A 20,000-nucleotide genomic window follows, 5' to 3' on the forward strand; every position below is an offset into this window, starting at 1 on the left:
GAGTGTAGATAGAGACAACGTTTAAAAACACGAGGAGGCAGCGCTGATGAGCGGGCGGGTTATTTAATATTTAGCTAACAATGACCTCATGGTGTCTGTACACATTGGACGCATGTTTTTGATCTTTAATGTATTTAAAAATAACTCCCCCTGAATCATCGCATTCTTTTACATTACTCATCACAATCTAGCTGCTTTCAGTGTTAATTTAATAAAAGATGATATCATCATATCTGAATCTTATTTAGCAATAAACAAAGTAAGAGGGGATGAAAAAAGAAGAGAAAGCGAGATTAAAAAAACAAGTAATTGTCAAGAAACATAATTTAGATAGAATACCTGTGCTACAAATGTTTATATTATCTGCTTTGAGCATAAATGTGTAAAAATAGTGACTGAGGAATGTCTTAATTAGTGAGAGATTTACATTAGAGAAATGCTGCAGATATTCTAAGTAACTCAATGTGTTTAAAAGTGAGAAACTGTTCAATTTGTTGTTTTTTGTTGCATGTTTTTGTCTGCCATAAGCGAAATGTATCTGGTTTCCTGTTTTGAGATACGGTGCTTTTATTTTGAAGGCGAAAAACGGAGTTAAAACGGAAGTCTCAGCGCGTCGTTTAATGGCTAATATACGGTTATAACGGTCAATTCTGAATAAAAAAGAAACGGTGTTAACACAAGCTTCTCAATGGTTTTGTAATAAATAAAACACTTTTAAAATCATCAGTTAAAGTGCAAGAGTGCCTGTCAGATATATTAATACATGAATACGTCATTAACAGGTATTTAATCTCTCAATAATATCATCACGTCATATTAAACTCCAGGAGTGCGTTGGCTTCGTTGTTTATTTCCTCTTCACGACTCGTTCCCTCGTTCCCGCCACAGTTGTCGCCGACGCACCGCGTCCGCTACGAGTCCTGGCTGGCGAGTCGAGGGCTGATGCTGTCGCCCTTCCACGTGAGGTGGCAGACCACCATGTTCAACCGGCTGTTCGCCTTCTGCGCACGCATCAACCCCCGAGTGCAGCACCTGTGGTGAGCTACACACATATAGTAACACACTGAGCTACACACTGAGCTACAGAGAGAGCTACACACTGAGCTACACACTGAGCTACACACTGAGCTACACACTGAGCTACACACTGAGCAACACACTGAGCTACACACTGAGCTACACACTGAGCTACACACTGAGCTACACACTGAGCAACACACTGAGCTACAGAGAGAGCTACACACTGAGCTACACACTGAGCTACACACTGAGCAACACACTGAGCTACACACTGAGCTACACACTGAGCAACACACTGAGCTACAGAGAGAGCTACACACTGAGCTACACACTGAGCTACAAACTGAGCAACACACTGAGCAACACACTGAGCTACACACTGAGCTACACACTGAGCTACACACTGAGCAACACACTGAGCTACAGAGAGAGCTACACACTGAGCTACACACTGAGCTACACACTGAGCTACACACTGAGCTACACACTGAGCTACACACTGAGCTACACACTGAGCTACACACTGAGCAACACACTGAGCTACAGAGAGAGCCACACACTGAGCAACACACACACTGAGCAACACACACACAGAGCAACACACTGAGTTTTACACTGAACTACACACACGGAGTAGCACACAGAGAGTAACACACACAGAGAGTAACACACTAAGAGTAACACACACACATGAAGTAACACTCAAAGTAAAACACACATAAAGTTACACACTGCTCCTGCGTCGTTTCACACGTAAAAAAACATCTTTTTGTTTTTTTGTGGAACATTTCCAAGTTGTGTGACTTCAGCTCATTAGTTATTCGCGATAGAAGTATAACACATTTAAATATTTAACGCCTTACACACTTCACACAACTGGAACGCGACCTGACTGGAGCGGCCATGAAGCAACACAACAAAAACACACAAACCCCCCCCAAATGAATGGCAGACAATAAGTAGATTGCTCCCTGGTTGGCGACGCGCCTGCTATCTCTGGCGTCCATCTTGTTCTGCTCAGGTTCAGCAGCGGGCTGGTGTTCGGCCTGGTGTCCATGGTGGGCTCCGTGGTGCTGCTCGCCCGCACGCTGCAGCAGACGCTCGCCCAGATGACCACGGACAACCCTCGCATCGGAGGCCAGCAGGCGCTGCAGGTGGTGGTGAGTGGACGTCCTGGAAGGCTCGAGATATTCAAATGAGGAGCAGCGGGGGCGAAAAAATGGCCCCAATTATGAGAAGGGCACTTTTTTTTTATTTTACCTCCTGCTGCCTTTTGTTTTTTATTAAGTGAGGTGTCAAACAGCCGCATTAATGTGAGCGCCGGCGCCTCGGCGGACCACGACAGGTGATTCATGGGAAGCTATTAGTCGGCCATTTATAACCTGCGTATTCAGCCTGGAGGGAAAAGGGGGGAGAGGAGAATATGCAGACCACACAGGAAACCAGATGTGAAGAGCTGACGTGCATCTTTGTGATTTAAAATGTTTGCAAAGGGATGAATGTTCCTATGCAAATTGGGTAAATGAGGCCCCAAAAAAAAGTCTTCTTCTTGAGTCGCTGATTTGTCGCCGTTTGTGTTGATTCTTTTTTTTTTGTGCCTCTTTAGATCCCCGGTGTCAATCTGCCCACCAGTCAGCTGGCCTACTTCTTCTCCGCCCTGCTGCTCAGCGGAGTCATACATGAGCTGGGCCACGCGGTGGCAGCACTGAGGTGACACACACACACACACACACAGACACACACACACACACACAGACACAGACACACTCAGAATAAAGAGCACCCATTGGCCGTGAAGCTCGGAGGAAAGAGGGTTAAAGGGTGTTAGCTATCGTCTGTTTCAGTCAAGATGCTTAAATTGAGATATTTCTCCATCTGTGTCAGTTTTTTATGTTAGCGCTCTACTTAACTTTTCTAAATATCTGTGTTTGAGTCCGAGCGTTTAACTGAACCGTCACCTTTTTAGCATTTTTTAGATGTTAAAGACTCGAAAAACATGCCGTCAAGCATCAGGATTTAACCTTTTTTACCTCAAGTTTTTTAAAACCGGAAAACCACATGGCTGTTTAACTTCAATTATTATTAACTTTCAATTTTTTGAACTAAACGACACAGTATTTTTGACTGAAGCTCCTCCCTAACAGGCCACTGTTTTGTTTTGTTGTGATTATTATTGCAGATTCTGATTCTTTAGGTCCTAATCTTTCCAAAAAAAAAGGTGTCTTATTAGTATACGAGCTGTCGTAAAGGCCCTGAACCAAACGGTTTGAACAACTCGGGCACCGCTCCAGGAGGCATTTTTGGGCTCAATCTTGCTCATATCCAGCTGGATGTTCACAATATGTTATAAAAGTGTTTTCTTTTGTGCGTCTTTCTTCCCTCGGCAGGGAACAAGTCCGAGTGAACGGCTTCGGCATCTTCGTGTTCGTGGTTTACCCCGGCGCCTTCGTGGACCTCTTCACCACGCACCTCAGCATCATATCGCCGACTCAGCAGCTCCGCATCTTCTGCGCCGGTAAGACTTGTTCCACTTCTCTGACTTCTTCCACGTCTTCCCCCCCCTGGAGATGTTTTCCCGACTCGCTCGAGGTGATTATTCTGCCGGCTATTAATCACAATCACCACGCTGCATTTCGTTAAGTGTCTGTTGTTGGTTTGTTTTTTTTGCCGGCGAAGGTCGACCCCGAGGTCGTTCACTCCTGAACGGCCAGACGAGCTGCTCCACATCAAATCACCTCGCTGCGCAATTTACGGATATTAGATTTTAATAAACGGATTGGCGGCGCTGGCAGCTTAGTCATGCGTGAATGCGACGCAGATTGTCTCATCCGGGCCACCGTAGGAAGCAGTTTGTTTTAAAAACAGCCGGAGAATTAATACATAAAAAGCTCAAATGAGTCAAATTCATACAGAAAAACTGTGTTATGTAAGTGCAATAAAGAGTTAGAAGATGACAGATTCTAGTGAAGTTCATCCTTACTCGAGTATAATCATAATATAACATGATCATTTAAGCTGACATGACAGTTTATAAAAGATTTAATTATTATTCTATACATACTAAACGGTTCTTTCGGTCATAAAAAACCTGGAAAAGTCATGGAATTATTTTTAAATGGTTATTTCCAGGCCTGGAAAAGTCCTTTGAAAGAAATAAAATATCCCAAAAGTTGTGTAAAAGTGGTGTAAATGTGTTATATTCATGTGTTCATTTAGTTTGAAATAATGAATCTGCTTTTAAAAGAAAGAGGCTCAAAATATCAGCAGCATCCATACAGGCATCTATAGAAATGTTTATTCTTGGTCAGACTGTGTGCTGCCGGGTGCCACCAGGGGGCGCCACCAGGGGGCGCCACCAGGGGGCGCCACCAGGGGGCGCTGCAGCGCCGCTGGAGAGACGCCGCATCCTCCAGTTGTTTCTTTCCTTCATGTTTATTCTCTCTCAACATGTTTGTTATTTATTCCTGTAGAGAACTTTAATAGTTTGTTGTCGACAGGAAAAGTGTAAATTTGGACCCTTTAGGTCTGCAATAAAAAATTAATAACTTTAATAAGTTGTTTTGCCCTTTTGTGCCTTAAACATTCATCTTTTAACAATTCTTTTCATTTTATAATAACACTTGGAACACTTTCTTAAAAAACAGAGTTCACAAAGTGCTCGACAAAGTGTAGTTTCACATGACGACAACGACAACAAGGCAACGAACACAACAAAACCAAACGGAATAGAAAACAAACAAATAAAATAAACAAAGAACATAAAAGGATGACATCACTTGGAAGCATTTCTGTAACAATGTGTTTGAAGTGAGTTTAAAGAAGTTTTAACAAGAAATTAATAACAAAACAATAAAAAAGTCAAAATGTTTCTGCTCTCTCTCTCTCTCTCTCTCTCTCTCTCTCTCTCTCTCTCTCTCTCTCTCTCTCTCTCTCTCTCTCAGGGGTGTGGCATAACTTCGTCCTGTGCGTGGCGGCGTTGCTCCTCCTCTTCCTGTTGCCCCTCCTGCTGTTTCCTGTGTACTCCACCGGCGGCGGCGCGCTGGTCACCGAGGTGGTCCAGGTGAGCGGCGGGCCGGGATTCTAACCCGCGGTTCAACGTCACGCGCGTCATCCACCGAGCCGCCGCTAACCTTTACCCCCCCCCTCCCCTCCCTCGCAGGGCTCTGCGGCCGACGGGCCGCGCGGCCTGTCGGTGGGCGACCTGGTCACCGGGCTGGAGGCGTGTCCTGTGGGCGGCGTGCAGGACTGGACCGGCTGCCTCGCCCGCCTCGCTCGCGCCCCGCAGACCGGATACTGCGTCCCGGCCGCCAGCCTGCAGCCCAGCTGGGCCCACGGCCGCGGTGAGTTCACCACGAGGTGCAAATGCAAGGACGCGGTTATTGGTCGGCCATGTTTTAGTTCTTCTTCTTCTTCTTCTTCTTCTTCTTCTTCTTCTTCTTCTTCTTCTTCTTCTTCTCCTGTTCTCAGCCTTCAGGCGTCTGGATGGAACGATGGACTGCTGCAGCAACAGCAGCTTGACGGACCTCTGCTTCTCCTACATGAAGCCTCAGGGGAGCCGGGAGAGAGAGGTGACGCAGACAGACACACACACACACACACACACACACACACGCACACACACATAAACACACACACACACAGGCAGAGACACACAGAGACAGAGACATACAGACAGAGAGACACACACACACAAACAGGCAGACACACACACACACACAGTGTGACTGCTTCATCATGTTTCCAACCAGTCGATCACATTCATATTTATAATAATATTTCTTCCTTTCAGTCAACTTCACTTCCTGTTTCCTCTCGTTGTCGTTCCCCAAAAAAGACAAACTGCAACATTCATAGCAATAAAACATAAACTCACTGACGTCCCGGGTGTCGGCTGCTTGATATCATGTGTTTTTGTGCGACCCTGAGTCAGTTTTTCGTGACTTTGTGCGACATTAATAAACCTTGTGAAGATATGAGATTGTAACTCCTTTTGAAAAGTTGTAACTCTTGTTGAAACAACTCCTCCTCCTCTTCCTCCTCCTCCTCCTCCTCCTCCTCCTCCTCCTCGGCGGCTGCAGTACGCCTGCATGCCGGTGCGTAAGATGGTGTCGGGCACGCGGTTGTGTCGCGCCGACGCCGACTGCGCGGACGGAGGCCACGCCCACGCAGACGGAGGCCACGCCCACGGCGCCGCCGTCTGCGTCACGCCGTCCCTGGAGAACCAGACGCGCTTCATCCGCGTCACGCACCCGCCCAACACGCACATGCTGTTCGTGGGATACCCGCCGCACCTCCAGTACGCCGGTACGTAGTTTCTGTTTCCTGTCGACGATGAAACGAACAATGGAAACATCTGAAGCCTGCGAAAGATCTTTATCCGACTGCTTTGACCCTGAAACACGTCACGGGAGTGTCATTGTGTTGCTTTTGTCTGAGTTGTGGGTCTTTGTGTAGCTTCATTATGCTCACTGAGGTTGTTGAAGGTGGGCGTGTCTTATTGAAGGTGGGCGTGTCTTACGGAAGGTGGGCGTGTCTTACTGAAAGTGGGCGTGTCTGTGCTGCAATTCTTTTTCATCAGGACCGTGATGTGTAACTATTTGCATCGATAGCGTTCGAGGGTTAAAGGAGCAGCTTGTTGTCTCGTCTGTCACCGTTTTAAGACTCATTCGTGTCACATGAATAAACTCTTTGCAGCTTTGTTCCCTCGGTGTGACCGTAACGGTGTCTTTCTTCCCCTCCTCTCAGTGAGTCTCACCAACTTCATCCCTCGCTTCAGTTTCCTCCACCTGGATCTGCCCGTCTTCCTGGAGACCTTCTGCAAGTATCCTTCCACGTTCAGAGCGCCGCTAGAGGAGAAAACGTTACTTTATAAAGGATGGAGGGGGAAGCGCGTCCTTGTCTGGCAGAGCACCATCTGCTCCGCCTGAAAGAGGAATATTTTACCCTTCAGTATGGAGATGAAGCGTCCTGATTGGCCCGCACGGACATCGTGTGATGCCGTTATCTTTACATAAAAGTCCCCTTCTTGAACTTTATAACCCTCCATCGCATAGATTACCTTTCTGTTCTTTTGTGCCTTGTGTGGTAAAACACACACACACACACGCACACGCACACACACACACACACATACATATATATATATATATATATATGTCAGTGACCTCCAGGTTTCTGACAGTTTTAAAAAGGACAACGCTGTTTGTCTAAGAACCAAATATGTGAGTGTGTGTGTTTGTGTGTGTGTGTCTGCATGAGAGAGTATGTGTGTGTATATGTGTGTGTCTGTGTGTGTGTGTGAGTCTGTGTGAGTGTCTGTGTGTATTTGTGTGTCTGTCTGTGTGTGTGTGTGTCTGTCTGTGTGTGTGTGTGTGTGTGTCCTGTTTGTCCTGTGTGTGTGTGTGTGTCCTGTGTGTGTGTGTGTGTGTCTGTCTGTCCTGTGTGTGTGTGTGTGTGTGTGTGTGTGTCTGTGTCTGTGTGTATCTGTCTGTCCTGTGTGTGTGTGTGTGTGTGTGTGTCTGTCTGTGTCTGTCTTTCCTGTCTGTGTCTGTGTGTCCTGTGTCTGTCTGTCCTGTGTGTGTCTGTGTGTGTGTCTGTGTGTGTGTGTGTGTGTGTGTGTGTGTGTCCTATCCTGCCTCAGGCCCCTCCTCCAGCCGCGTCCCTCCCTTGACTCCGCCCCCTCCAGGTACGTGGTGTCCCTCTCCGGCGCGCTGGCCGTGGTGAACTCGGTGCCGTGCTTCGCGCTGGACGGTCAGTGGATGCTGAACGCGCTGCTGGAGGCCACGCTGGTCACCGTGGTGACGGACCGGCAGAGGCGCGAGCTGATCGGCTTCTTCCTGCTGCTGGCCGGCAGCGCCCTGCTGGCCGCCAACGTGGCGCTGGGCCTGTGGATGGTCACGGCGCGGTGAGGCGAAAACAACAACAACAACAACAACAACTCAGACGGATAAAGCCCCGTGCGAGAGTCGTTCCCTGGACCGTCGGGCTGTGAACTCTACCGGGAGCCGGTTGCGTTACCCGGGTACTCGGGCGCCGTCGCTCTACGGAACAATACCTGACCTTCTTCCACCTCGTTGCCGCCATATTTACTCAGAAAGCCCACACACACACACACACACAAAAGTTAATAATGCACTTACCGCAGAGCACTGTCTCGTGACTGTTTACAGAGGCTGCACAACCTTTCCAGATGTTGACACCTGTGATGTGTTTAAGGGGTCGCCCCCACCCCCGTAAAAGACAATGCCATATCTCCCTGCTGCCGCGCTGTTTGTCTCGATGTGCTGCAGAGAGAACGTAAGCTTAGACTGTTCAGACCCAGAATGTACCGCCGTTAAAGTCGGGTTACAAACCGCCGCTACCTTCGGTGGTTGTCCCAGCTGTAGCCAGCTAGCGCCTCCGCTAGCTCTTTGCTAGCTCCCCCGAGAACCACCACAGCAGCAGCAGCGGGAAGCTAGCAGCAGCGGGAAGCTAGCAGCAGCGATAGCTTGGTACAGCAAGGAGCTAGCAGCGGTGCTAGCTTGCTGAAGTAGGGAGCTCGCAGCAGTGCTTGCTAGTTACTAGCTAGCAGCAGTGCTAGCTAGTAACAGTGTGGAGCTAGCAGCAGTGCTAGCTTGCTACAGCGGAGAGTGAAGCTAGGAGCGGCTCGTAACGCGACCTTTACGGTCTTCACGTAACAGAAAACGAGCTTCTTCTTTAAATGTGTCCATTAATTAGTCGACAAAAGACATTTTGTGATGTCACACAAAATGTTTAAAAGGAATTTGTCTTTGAACCTTTTCTAACTTTTAGTCTTCAGTGTAAGTTTAGGTCTCACTGTCTCTGGTTGTGTGTCACACTTGTGTACTTGTGGAATAAAAGACCTAAGCTTTAAAGTGCTGTCTTTCAGACTGTTATATATTTTTATTTTATATATATATATCCATATCTCCTTTAGGGTATTATACATGTTGTGTAAAGTTACTGAGTACTATGAAAAGTGCAATTTAAATTAAATGTATTATTATTATAAGTTAAAAACTTGCTTGTTTTTTATTCTATTTTGAGATTAGATTCATTGTCACAGCAACACAAAATGCAATAAGAAGTAAATTACAAAGTAATATTCAGAGTGAAACATAGAATTAAACATTTTCTTTCTGAAATTCTGAAAACATGTTTTTGTTTTGGCGCTTTATTTTTTTCGTGTTTTCAGTTTTACGTCATATTTTTGGGGGGGAATTAGATTCGTGCCGTCAAACGCCACAAGAGGAGATCTGAGAAACCATAATTGTAGTTTTCTGGGAGGTCGACACGGATCCTCGTTCACGTCCTCAGATTGAAGTTGTGATTGTGGGTTTGTGTTGTGGAGAAACGCTTCGGGGTTGAACACGGGAACATAACCTGACACAAAAAACAGTTTGAACATCCGTGTCGTCACCTTGTATGTTTAGTTGGAATGCTTCAGCATCTTTTAGTTATTAAGCTTTTTATGTTTTATTTATTTTTATGAATGGGATTCGATGGGAAAAATCTTTCAATTCTCTTCAACTTTAAAAGCTTCCAGCTTTTGCAAACCTTCATTTAAATACACCGTTTAACTTTTAAAATGTTGACAAAACCTTCAGTAATTTTTGTATGATTTCAGATTTTTAAAATATTTTTAACTTTTTTTAACTGTCACCGCTATAGTTTTATGCTTTTTAGCAGCTTTTCTGAATTTACCATAAGTGTGTATTGCGCTATATTCATTTTTTTTTAGCTATTTTCAGCTATATTCCACTACGTTCAGCTATTTTCAATTATTTCTTTCAAATATTTCAGCTTCAGCTTTTTGCGTTCCAACACATTTTCAGAATGCTTTCTAGTTATATTCATAATAAGCGTCCACATTTATATATTATACATTATTTATCATTATGATATAATGCAAAGCCGATTTTGAGTGTTTATTGTCAAAGTTTACATTAATAACTTAAAACATAGTTTACTATAAAACATTGAAGTGTATCTACATTATCAGGGCGTTTGATTGAAGCGTCAGCGTCAAACAACAGAATCTAAATCTTTTGTGTGTTTCTTCGTTGCTTTCAGGAAGTCTCACACTGATGAGTCTTGCTGCGTGAGAGAGACCACACGTTATAATTTCAAAGGGCGTTTCCCGCAGACGCATAAATACCGATCGGCCTTCAGACTCAGAGGTGTGTGTGTGTGTGTGTGTGTGTGTGTGTGTGTGTTTACTGACGGCGTGCAGACGCCTCCGTCAGCAGGTTTTCTAAATCGTTACCTTTCGGGAGAGACGGTCATTGAGCGATTAAGGTCGTCGGCGGGAGGATCGGCCCGCCGCCGCACGAGGCGCCGGCGTCTTTCATGTGTGTGTGTTTGTGTTCAGATAAGAGCTTTTTTTTCCCCCAAAAGGCCGATGTTCTCTCCCGTAGTGTGTCCCTGCGTGTGCGTGTTGTGGTTTGCTTATCTTGTGCGACTGGCAGCCTGGAGGCATGTTTGGGTAAACGGACATGGGAGGATGATGATGATGAAGAGGAGGAGGATGAGGAGGAGAGACCAGAAGGGAGGCATGTTCTGACACTTCAGATTGCTAATGGAGCACAGCTGCGCTTCATGCTAAACGCTCATATAACTGAGCTAATATTCGTAGCATGTTTATGTTTAGCAGGTGTAGCGTTCACGTTGATATTTTTGAAGCGGAGGGCAAAAGTTGTTCAAATATCCGGTCGTGAACCATAAAGTTTTTCAACCTTAAAATGGGTCCAGGTCAAAGGTCAGGGCGTCAAAAGTTGAGGACCATAACTGTGTGTAGCGAGTTCAACAGTAAGAGAAACCAGTTGAGATGTGAAACAATAACAACACGCTGGTGAACAATAGCGCGGCGGTCGACGTGTCCGCTTGATGAATGTGTGTTTTAAGCGGCGCAGGAAGTCTCGTCTATATAAGGTCTCTGCGGCCGACGCCCCAAACCCTAATGAGCACGTGCAGAAAGGGTTCCTCGCCACAGGGGGGCGGGCTGAGGGGGCCGAGGGACCAATCAGGAGCTGCGGTTTGTCCTCGCCAGCCCCACCGCCGGCTATTCAGAGCAGCTATTGATGCGTTTTGACCATCTCATCATCGCCGTCGGATTAATCAATCGTAATCAGCGCTCCGTGTGTGTGTGTGTGTGTGTGTGTGTGTGTCTAATTTTGCTCTGGTCGACCGACTGTCTGATCTGATAAACATTTGGAGCAGAGAGCACACGCACACGCGTTTCACACGTGTGTGCCCTAAAGCCACACGGTCAAAGAGATATGTTCTGGTTTAATTTGATTAAATGATGTCTGGTGATCGCTGGTCTCCTCTGTCCTAGGGAGGGAGGGAAGGAGGGAGTGAGGGAGGGAGGGAGGGAGGAGTGTTGCATCAGAGGAGGAGTGATGAAGGGAGGTACAGTTTGAAGAGCTTGTAGTGAAGTTAGAGTAGTTACAGATAGACAGATAGCAGCAGAGAGAGAGAGAGAGAGAGAGAGGGGAAAGTAAAGAAATATGTAGTTTAAGGAAGTTGTTACTTTAACTTTTTGGATTTGGTTTGGTCCCGAAACTTTTTTTTTTCTTCTGATTTATCTTCTTAGTGTTGAAAAGTTAGGTTTTCCAAGAGCGTGTGTGTGTGTGTGTGTGTGTGTGTGTGTGAGAGAGTGTGTATGTGTGTGACATAGTGTCAGTAAGGTATGGAACTGGAGCGTTTGGGGGGCGGTGGGCCCAAACCCGAGAGGGCCAACACTCGTCTCTACAGGATAGCGCTGGCCATGTGTGTGTGTCTGTGTGCTGTCCTGCTGCTTGCACTCATACTGGGTAAGTCACACACACACACACATATACACACTCTGATCTACACACGTTTCTTCAAACCTGCATTATAATTTGTGAGGAATTCAGTATAAATGTATGTCCTCAGATTATAGTACATGCAGACTGTAAATAACACAGCCGAGGCTTCTGGGAGCAAAGGTCTTTGCTGAGGGCTCGCGGGCGACTTTGTGCCAAACTATTTTTGGTTCATATAAGGTTTCGTACACACACACAACCTCGTACTCTCCATAACGCACCGTGGGAGTCGAGTTGAACCCTGGGGGTGATAAAAAAAAAGAGGAATGTGTGCTGACACTTCGTGGGTAATATCTCCTGCAGAATGTGAAATTAATTAGGAATGGTGTGGCAGAGCGATGGGGAGGGTTTTATTTTGGGTTTATTTATAGTGGAGGGGGTGGAGGGTGCACTTTAATTAACACTGACATTTAAATCTTCAATATAGATGTGTCAGGTGATAAACCGGCTGAGACCAGACAACGAAGTTCTGATTCATATCACCGAGATGAAAATAAGAGGAAATGGAAAAGTTGCGAATCTTTGACTTGATGAACTTTTCAACGACGACGATACAAAAGAAAAGGCTGAAATGACAATTGGTCATAAAAACGGAAGCAAATGACGAAGAATGAATCAAGTTCTAAAGCTTTGACCACGCCTCCACTTTGATGTTTAATGTGCTGGGTTAAAGGCAAGTTCCTCATTTCCATAAGTGAAGAATTCCAGATATTTCTGGCTGTCCGAGAAAAAGCAGATTACTCAATCTTTCTGGTCTGAGTGGAACGATGCGATGCGGTCGATCGGAACGACTTCCTTCATTTAAATAAATATTAGACTTGTACACATGTACCGCTTGATATTCTCTAAAATAACAAACATATGAAGCTCCAGCCACACATTCACAGAAAGAGGAAATTCATGAATAGTTAATTTTTTACTTAAATCAAACGTTAGACACAAAAAATGTTTTGAAATTAAAATCCAAAGACTTTCAGGATACTTTGTCAAACGTCTCCTCCGTCTTATGAAGCAGAAGTTATCTCCAGTTTAAATTAAATTTAATCATGCGTGGTGTTGTGGGCGGGGCTTAACAGGCCACGCCCACTTGCACTTTTTTCTTTTCGCATTGTTGCAAATTTATCTTTGTGTTTTTACAAGTTTTGTAAATCTGCTGAAAGTGTAAATACAAACAAACACAAAACGTTAATAGTTGCCACCACTGGTCAATTATCAAGTTTACAGTTAAACACATAAACAATAAAGACTTTAAAAAAAAAAGTCAAAGAAAACATTGTAAAACATGTGTGACCTCCGGACCGACGTCTCGGTACGACTGAGATATTTTAATACAAATAAAATATAAACAATCAAAGGAAAGAATAAGTCACTGTGTCTATGAGAAATGTTAATAAATATTTCAACGGTATTCATTTTCTTTTTAATTTTCATGCATTTTTATTCAGGCTGGAAAGCTTTATCTCTCTCTCTCTCTCTCTCTCTCTCTCTCTCTCTCTCTCTCTGCAATTAATTTACGGTAAACAAATAATAATAATCCGGCCAGATCATCCAAACAAGGCGGCTTTTCCGTAAATATAATTAAAATGTGAGTGTTCTGGGTGAATAAGTGTATTGTTCCACACAATCCAGTGCAAAAAAAACAAACAAGCAATATACAATATGAATATTTTTTCATATAAGTGTAGCGCCTTCACTCGATATCTGTTCGGCTTTAACGAGACGACCAGTTAAAGACCGTCAAAGGAAGCCGAACATTTTTATCTTCTGTAATTAAAAGGCCCTAAAATCACTTCAATGACATGGAAATCTGGGCATCGTGCCCGAATTTTACTTATGGGCAGAGCCGAGCAAGCTGTTTCCCCTCCTCTACACTTTGTGCTAAGCTACGCTAACGGGCTCCCGGCTGTACAGCGTCCTCTTTGTGGGAGTGATAGCAATCTGACGCAATGAAAGCACCAAAGTGCTAATAAGCGAGTTTCCCACAAGGTTGAACTCAAACAGCCGTAGTTCAGTAGTCTGGGAGGGTGCACTGCATGTGTGTGTCTGCTATAGCTTTTTTTTGTTATTGAGGGGAGACAACATTCTTGTGGCGGCATTGAAGCACAATTATGTTATGTGCGTATGTATGCAACACCACCCGCCCACGCCGATGGAAACCCTCCTCCGGTCTGCAGCCGTGCGAACGACCGGGCGCAGGAATGCAGAGTCGTCGTTTCTTAATGAGTTTATAGAGTGCGCTTCTGAAATGTCTGTTTGTGTTGCCGGGGACTGTTCGGTGTCTCGGTAGTGAACACGAGGTCGGTGTTAGTGGTGACACTGGAGCCTCAGACATCTGTGTGTGTGTGTGTTTAAACCCCCGTGTGTGTGTTTAAGACGAAGGGGGGTGTCGAGGTTGTTCGAGGCCAAGGGCAGGGTCACGCAGGGTTGAAGTTATGAGTGTGTTTGTGTGTCTACCGAAAGTGGACGCAACGTTGAGCAACTCTCACGAGCAGCTTGTGGACGCCGTGGCCGGTCGACCTCAGAGGTCAGACGTTGGGGCGCAGCGCCTGCAACGATCCACTCGTCCCTTCACGACGGGGGTTTGACTTCTAAATCCGTTGGCTGGAAGGATTCCTGGGCTCGTGCTGCCTCTCATCGCCCTTCACATCGCCAACATCGCCCATCTTATCGCCAACATCAACCTCCACGTCACTGACATCGCCCTTACTTACAGCGCTTTGTAGTTCGGATAACTCGAAGGAATTGGACTTTCTTGATTCTTGTTAGTTTGTACTCGTGTTTAAATGCACTTATTGTAAGTTGCTTTGGATAAACCGCCAGCTTAATGAAATGTAATGTAATAATGTGACGTCATGGTGTTGTGGAGTTCTGGTTGCTTTTATAAGAAGCGTGTGGAGTAATCACAATTTTCTGTCAAGTTTAATTTCAAATGTGATGTTTTGCTTGTGATTCCAGGCATGAGTGCACATCACAGAGCTAAAAGTGGCTTGTAGGGGAGAGTTTCTCTGTTGCTGCGGCCATGTGGTTAAACATGTGGTCTGCTGACTGCTCTCCAGCTGTATCAACTGCACTTTGCTCTGTGCTCGGACCGTTTCTGTTCCAGTTTGAAGAGGGAATGACCCCTGAGCCGAATGTCCTCCACATTCATTAATAGATTGTATTATGATAATAGAAAGAAAAGTATTCACGTTGCAGCACTTATATTTTATAATATTGTTCAGTACTTGTTCGTGACAAACGGCTGGAAAACTGCTCCTTATGAAAAATAAAAGTAAACTTGAAAAAAATAGCAAAAAAAAATCCGAAATTTGCTTTAAAAAAAAATTGCTCTCAAAACTAAAATTTGCTCAAAAAACTGCCAAAAAAAAATGCTCTTAAAAAAAAAAACGCTCTGAAAACTAAAATTTGCTTTAAAAAAAAATGCTCCTAAAACAGAAAAAATGTGCCCTCCCAAAAAATCGCAAAAAAAAATCTGAAATTTGCTAAAAAAAAAATGTTTCTCAAAACTAAAATTTGTTCCAAAAAAAAAAAATTCTCCAAAAAAAAACGCTTTAAAAAAAACCGTAAAATTTTTTTTTTTTTCGGAGAGCGTTTTTAAAAAAAAAAATTAGAGCAATTTTTTTTTTCAGAGCAATTTTTTTTTAGAGCAATTTTTTTTCAGAGCAATTTTTTTTAGAGCAATTTTTGGGGGAGAGCAAATATTAATGAACTTTCTATAAATGTAAATACAATGTGAACGTGTGCTCAACAACTACGTCTGAGCTTCTGTGAAGCAGTCAACGTCCCGACTGCCCAACGACCACCAAACACAGAGGTCAGAGCTGCAAAAGAACATTCATGCAACCTGAATGTGTTTTTTCTTCCTCAGTCGCTCAGAAATCTAGTCAGGAGGAGTTCTGTCTGACCCCAGAATGCATTGAAGCAGGTGAGGAGCGCCACGTCCACGGTTGTTTTTCTGGTGTCCGGTTGAGCATGAAGTATTTCAGTTGTAACTCAAAAGGCTTTTATTCCAAACCCTTGTGTTTTAAATTGTTTTTCTCTCCTTCCTACTTGCAGCGGGGTCGATTCTGAGTAAAATAGATCAGTCCGTTAACCCCTGCGAGGACTTCTATAGTTTCTCCTGTGGCGGTTGGTTAAAGGAGAACCCGATCCCGGAGGACTCCTCCTCGTACGGCATCTACCCCTGGCTGCGACAGAATGTGGACCTGCGACTCAAAGGTGTGTTCCTCTGCCATGATGACAATACATGCAACTTAAACACAAATGTTTAAGCAATAATAAAATGACTAACTCTATACTTTTTGGTAAAAAAAAACACATGAGAAGAATTTGAGATTGTTAAAATTGCTTTTGTGAAGGTATGACACAGATTTTTTTTGCCAGAGTTACTAGAAGCTCCTTCAGACCCCGATGAACTGGAGGCTGTGACTAAAGCTAAGATCCTGTACCGCTCCTGTATGAATGAGAGTGAGTCCAACACACACACACACACACACACACACACACACACACACACAGACTACACACACCTAATCCCAGCCTTTCAATAGGAGTTGAGTCCTCAACTTGAAACACGGTCCCCACAATGTAGCCTTCAGGGTTATAATTATACATCCAAACACACACACACAAGCATTCATTTAGACCTTGTGGGGACCATTGTTTATATAACCTTATTATAAAATTAGCTAATTCTAAAGATAGTTCCTACATCAATTCTTAAACTAAATCTTAACTCTCAGGTAGCTCTTTGAATAAGTGATGGAAGCCCAAACATCCTCACAATTCAGACCGGTCCCCGCACTCCACGGTCCTCACAAGGGCACCAATGTAAGTCAAGCGCACACACAGAGACACAGTGACAGTTTACAGTGGGACAAGATGGGCTTTTATTGATCCGTATGGTAGATTTAGGTCACTGCAGAAGCAAAAGCAAAAAGATACATCAAGAGTAAAAAAGGAAAAATAGCATTAAGTAAAAACATGAAAAACAATGAAACCAATCAATCAAAAGGCTGTACTGCAATTCAATGTATGTGTGTGTGCTTACGTAGCAATACTGGAGAAGGTGGACACCAAACCCATGCTGAAAACACTGCGGCAGCCTGAGTTTCGGTGGCCCGTGGTGGGGGACGGGCTCGGCGGGGAGTACCGCTGGTCTGCAGAGGACTGGAGCCTCCTGAGGACTCTGACGGAGATGAGGAACCAGCACAGTAAGAGCGTCCTGATCCGCCTGTACGTCAGCCCCGATGACAAGGTGTCCTCCCACTACATCATCAAGGTGAGACATGCACTGGCACGCACATGCTCCACTTTTCTTTTCTGTTTTGACATTTTGGAAAATTGTGTTATTTGTCCAAAAACCAAGTGTTAACCATGAACTGTGATATATATATTTTTTACAATAAAATTTGTGAACCAATTAATCAAAAATGTATATATTATTGAGATTAGGAGGAGCTAAAAAGAGGATTTTATAGACATAAAGATCTTTGATATAGTTGTTACTTCCATTTTCAGTCAAACCTGTCTGTCATAACCCGAGAAAACTGGCTGTTTTATATGTAACTGTCAGATATGAGAGTGAGATGTCGTTTAGCAAATAAGCACATTTCTTGAAAAGTGTAACAATTTGTCTATTGGTCAATGTTGTGAATATTTTTGTTTTCTTTAGCGCTAAATTCAAAGACATTGAAAACTAAATTTAAAAAAAAACTAAGTAAAAGGAACAATCTAATAGTTTTAGGTGTGCAGCATGTTTTCGGTACTTTTGGATGAGCATCTGTTATGCAAATATTCAATCAACCAACTCTAATACATCAGAGCCGTTTTAAAAAACACAAGGAAAAGGATTCATAAACATAACTTTGATAAAATGATACTAAGACTCCGCTGTGATGGCTCTTACATAAAGACATTTGTACAGCGGTAAAAAGAATAGAAGGTAGGTAACATCTAAAGACGTGGACGTGTGAGCAGATGCGACGTCTCGCTCGGTCACATTTCTCTGACTTTTATTGCTGCGGCAAAAGTTTTAAGATTTAAAATAAATCAAAAGAATCCAGCTCACAGAGCAGCAGAAGCTAACCTGTGCTCTTTGTCTCCGTGCAGCTCGATCAGGCGTCCGTGGCCTTGCCCTCCAGGGAGGACTACACCACCAACACTTCCTCTGCCCGGGCGGTGAGTCTCCAGCTCATCCTTCACCCCTGTTTTACCTGTCATCGAAAAACTCCTCTTCCTGCGGCTATTTCCTTTCTGCTTGACTGATTGTATTTCATCCGAGCAACAGCTTCTTTCCAGACTCCACATTCTTACAAATGGCCGACAGTCGTAATGCAATAGATAAATTGTAGGAAAGGCAGCCGATTGCCCCACTAATAGCTGACTCGTTAGATCAGAATTAAAAATGTATTTATTATGCAACGACTAATTCTTCTCAACTGGGAAAACTTACACTGTCATGCTATTAGCATTTTGTCACTATCTGTTGTAAAGGACATACTTCATTCACACACACACACACACACACACACACACACACACACACACACATTGTGAGCACAAGCTATACTGTAAAGGGTGTTTTCTTTGCACCTGTCCCTTAAAACAGGTAATAATAAGACAAAGTATAAGTGTTAGGTGACACACACACACACACACACACACACACACACACACACACACACACACACACACACACACACCAATCCTAGCCTTTATCAAATCCTAACCACGAATAGGAGTAGAGTCCTCGGCCCACAATGTACCTTTCTGGGTGTTAATAATACAGCCAAACACACACACACACACACACACACACACACACACACACAAGCATTAATTTAGACCTTCTGGGGACCATTGGTTATATAACCTTAATGTAACATTAGCTAATTCTAAAGATAGTTTTTACATCAATCCTTAAACCAAATCTTAACTCTCAGGTAGTTTTTAAAATAAGTGATGGCCAGCCAAAATGTCCTCACAATTCAGACCGGTCCCCACACTCCACGGTCCTCACAAGGGCACCAATGTAAGTCAAGCGCACACACAGAGACACAGTGACAGTTGACAGTGGGACAAGATGGGCTTTTATTGATCTTCATGGCAGATCTAGGTCGCCGCAAAAGCAATAAGGTACATCATGGGGAAGACATTAATGTGGATGTGGAGTGTGTTTTGATGCGCCCCCCCCCCCCCCCCTTCCTCCCTCCCCCTCACCCCCCCCCCCCCCTCCTCCTCCTCCTCCTCTTTCTGCAGTCCCGTGCAGCCTTGCTGAGCTGGATGGTGGACACCGCCGTCATGCTGGGCGCTCCAGAGAAAGCAGCGCTGACCCAGATGAAGGAGGCTCTTGACTTCGAGATCAAACTGGCTCATGTAAAGACGTCCTGTCAGACAAACACAATCCCACTGAGTGTGTCGGCGACGATCCGATGGACCTCAGTGGCTCCGGAGCTAATTATAAACCGTTTTGTTAGCCGTTAAATTGATTTCAAAGCCAGTTCATTTAGTCGCGCCTGTGTAACGTTGCCCGTCGTGTCTGCAGATCTTGATTCCCTATGAGAACCGCAACAGTGACAACATGTACAACAAAATGTCGCTCTCTGACCTCCAGAGCTCCATACCACAGGTACTGTCAACGACAACAACAACACACCTAAATAACACAAATCAAATCCATTAACATCTCCCCCTGCTTCTTTAAACCATACCACCTTCCTTATGGTTTGTGTTGCATGTTGTTTTTCATGACTCAGCAGCTAGAAGTCTTTATTCTAGAGGCAAAAAACCCAAAGACATCATAACGTATTATTGACCTTGTTTTACCTTTACCTTAAAGAGCATGACATGACACATAAATACATGTTTTGTTGCTCCATGTTACACCCGTCTGTCTGCAGTTTGATTGGCTGGGCTTTGTCAAAGCTGTGGTGGAGTCTGAAGCCGACCCGGGTCGGTCCGTCTCCTCCTCGGAGTTCGTCATCGTCAGAGCGCCGCAGTACTTCAAAGATCTGTTCAAGCTCCTGAACACCACAGACAGCAGGTACACACACACACACACACACACACACACACACACACACACACACACACACACACACAGATGAGCACACAATGGGGCTCGAGGTCTCC

At 44.5% G+C, this 20,000-nt stretch overlaps 2 protein-coding genes across 2 annotated transcripts in view; both read left to right on the top strand.

The window, feature by feature from the left end:
• Positions 1–8,984, top strand: part of mbtps2 (membrane-bound transcription factor peptidase, site 2) — a 9,329-nt gene extending 345 nt beyond the window's left edge. Inside the window, exons 2-11 of the mRNA XM_068581236.1 lie at positions 889–1,037; positions 2,042–2,180; positions 2,627–2,730; positions 3,408–3,535; positions 4,962–5,080; positions 5,180–5,360; positions 5,488–5,588; positions 6,099–6,324; positions 6,766–6,841; positions 7,706–8,984. Coding sequence (XP_068437337.1) covers positions 889–1,037; positions 2,042–2,180; positions 2,627–2,730; positions 3,408–3,535; positions 4,962–5,080; positions 5,180–5,360; positions 5,488–5,588; positions 6,099–6,324; positions 6,766–6,841; positions 7,706–7,928 — 1,446 coding nt within the window. The 3' untranslated portion in view covers positions 7,929–8,984. The remainder of the gene's footprint in view (positions 1–888; positions 1,038–2,041; positions 2,181–2,626; positions 2,731–3,407; positions 3,536–4,961; positions 5,081–5,179; positions 5,361–5,487; positions 5,589–6,098; positions 6,325–6,765; positions 6,842–7,705) is intronic.
• Positions 8,985–11,683: 2,699 nt separating this feature from the next.
• The window catches only part of phex (phosphate regulating endopeptidase homolog, X-linked), a 15,584-nt gene continuing 7,267 nt past the window's right edge, over positions 11,684–20,000 (top strand). Inside the window, exons 1-9 of the mRNA XM_068581762.1 lie at positions 11,684–11,834; positions 15,736–15,792; positions 15,924–16,085; positions 16,251–16,334; positions 16,922–17,148; positions 17,979–18,047; positions 19,128–19,244; positions 19,414–19,497; positions 19,769–19,911. Coding sequence (XP_068437863.1) covers positions 11,711–11,834; positions 15,736–15,792; positions 15,924–16,085; positions 16,251–16,334; positions 16,922–17,148; positions 17,979–18,047; positions 19,128–19,244; positions 19,414–19,497; positions 19,769–19,911 — 1,067 coding nt within the window. The 5' untranslated portion in view covers positions 11,684–11,710. The remainder of the gene's footprint in view (positions 11,835–15,735; positions 15,793–15,923; positions 16,086–16,250; positions 16,335–16,921; positions 17,149–17,978; positions 18,048–19,127; positions 19,245–19,413; positions 19,498–19,768; positions 19,912–20,000) is intronic.

The sequence above is a fragment of the Clinocottus analis genome, unplaced genomic scaffold, assembly GCF_023055335.1.
Source record: "Clinocottus analis isolate CAN_PGR_092001 unplaced genomic scaffold, fCliAna1.0.p SCAF_18, whole genome shotgun sequence".
NCBI lineage: Eukaryota > Metazoa > Chordata > Actinopteri > Perciformes > Cottidae > Clinocottus > Clinocottus analis.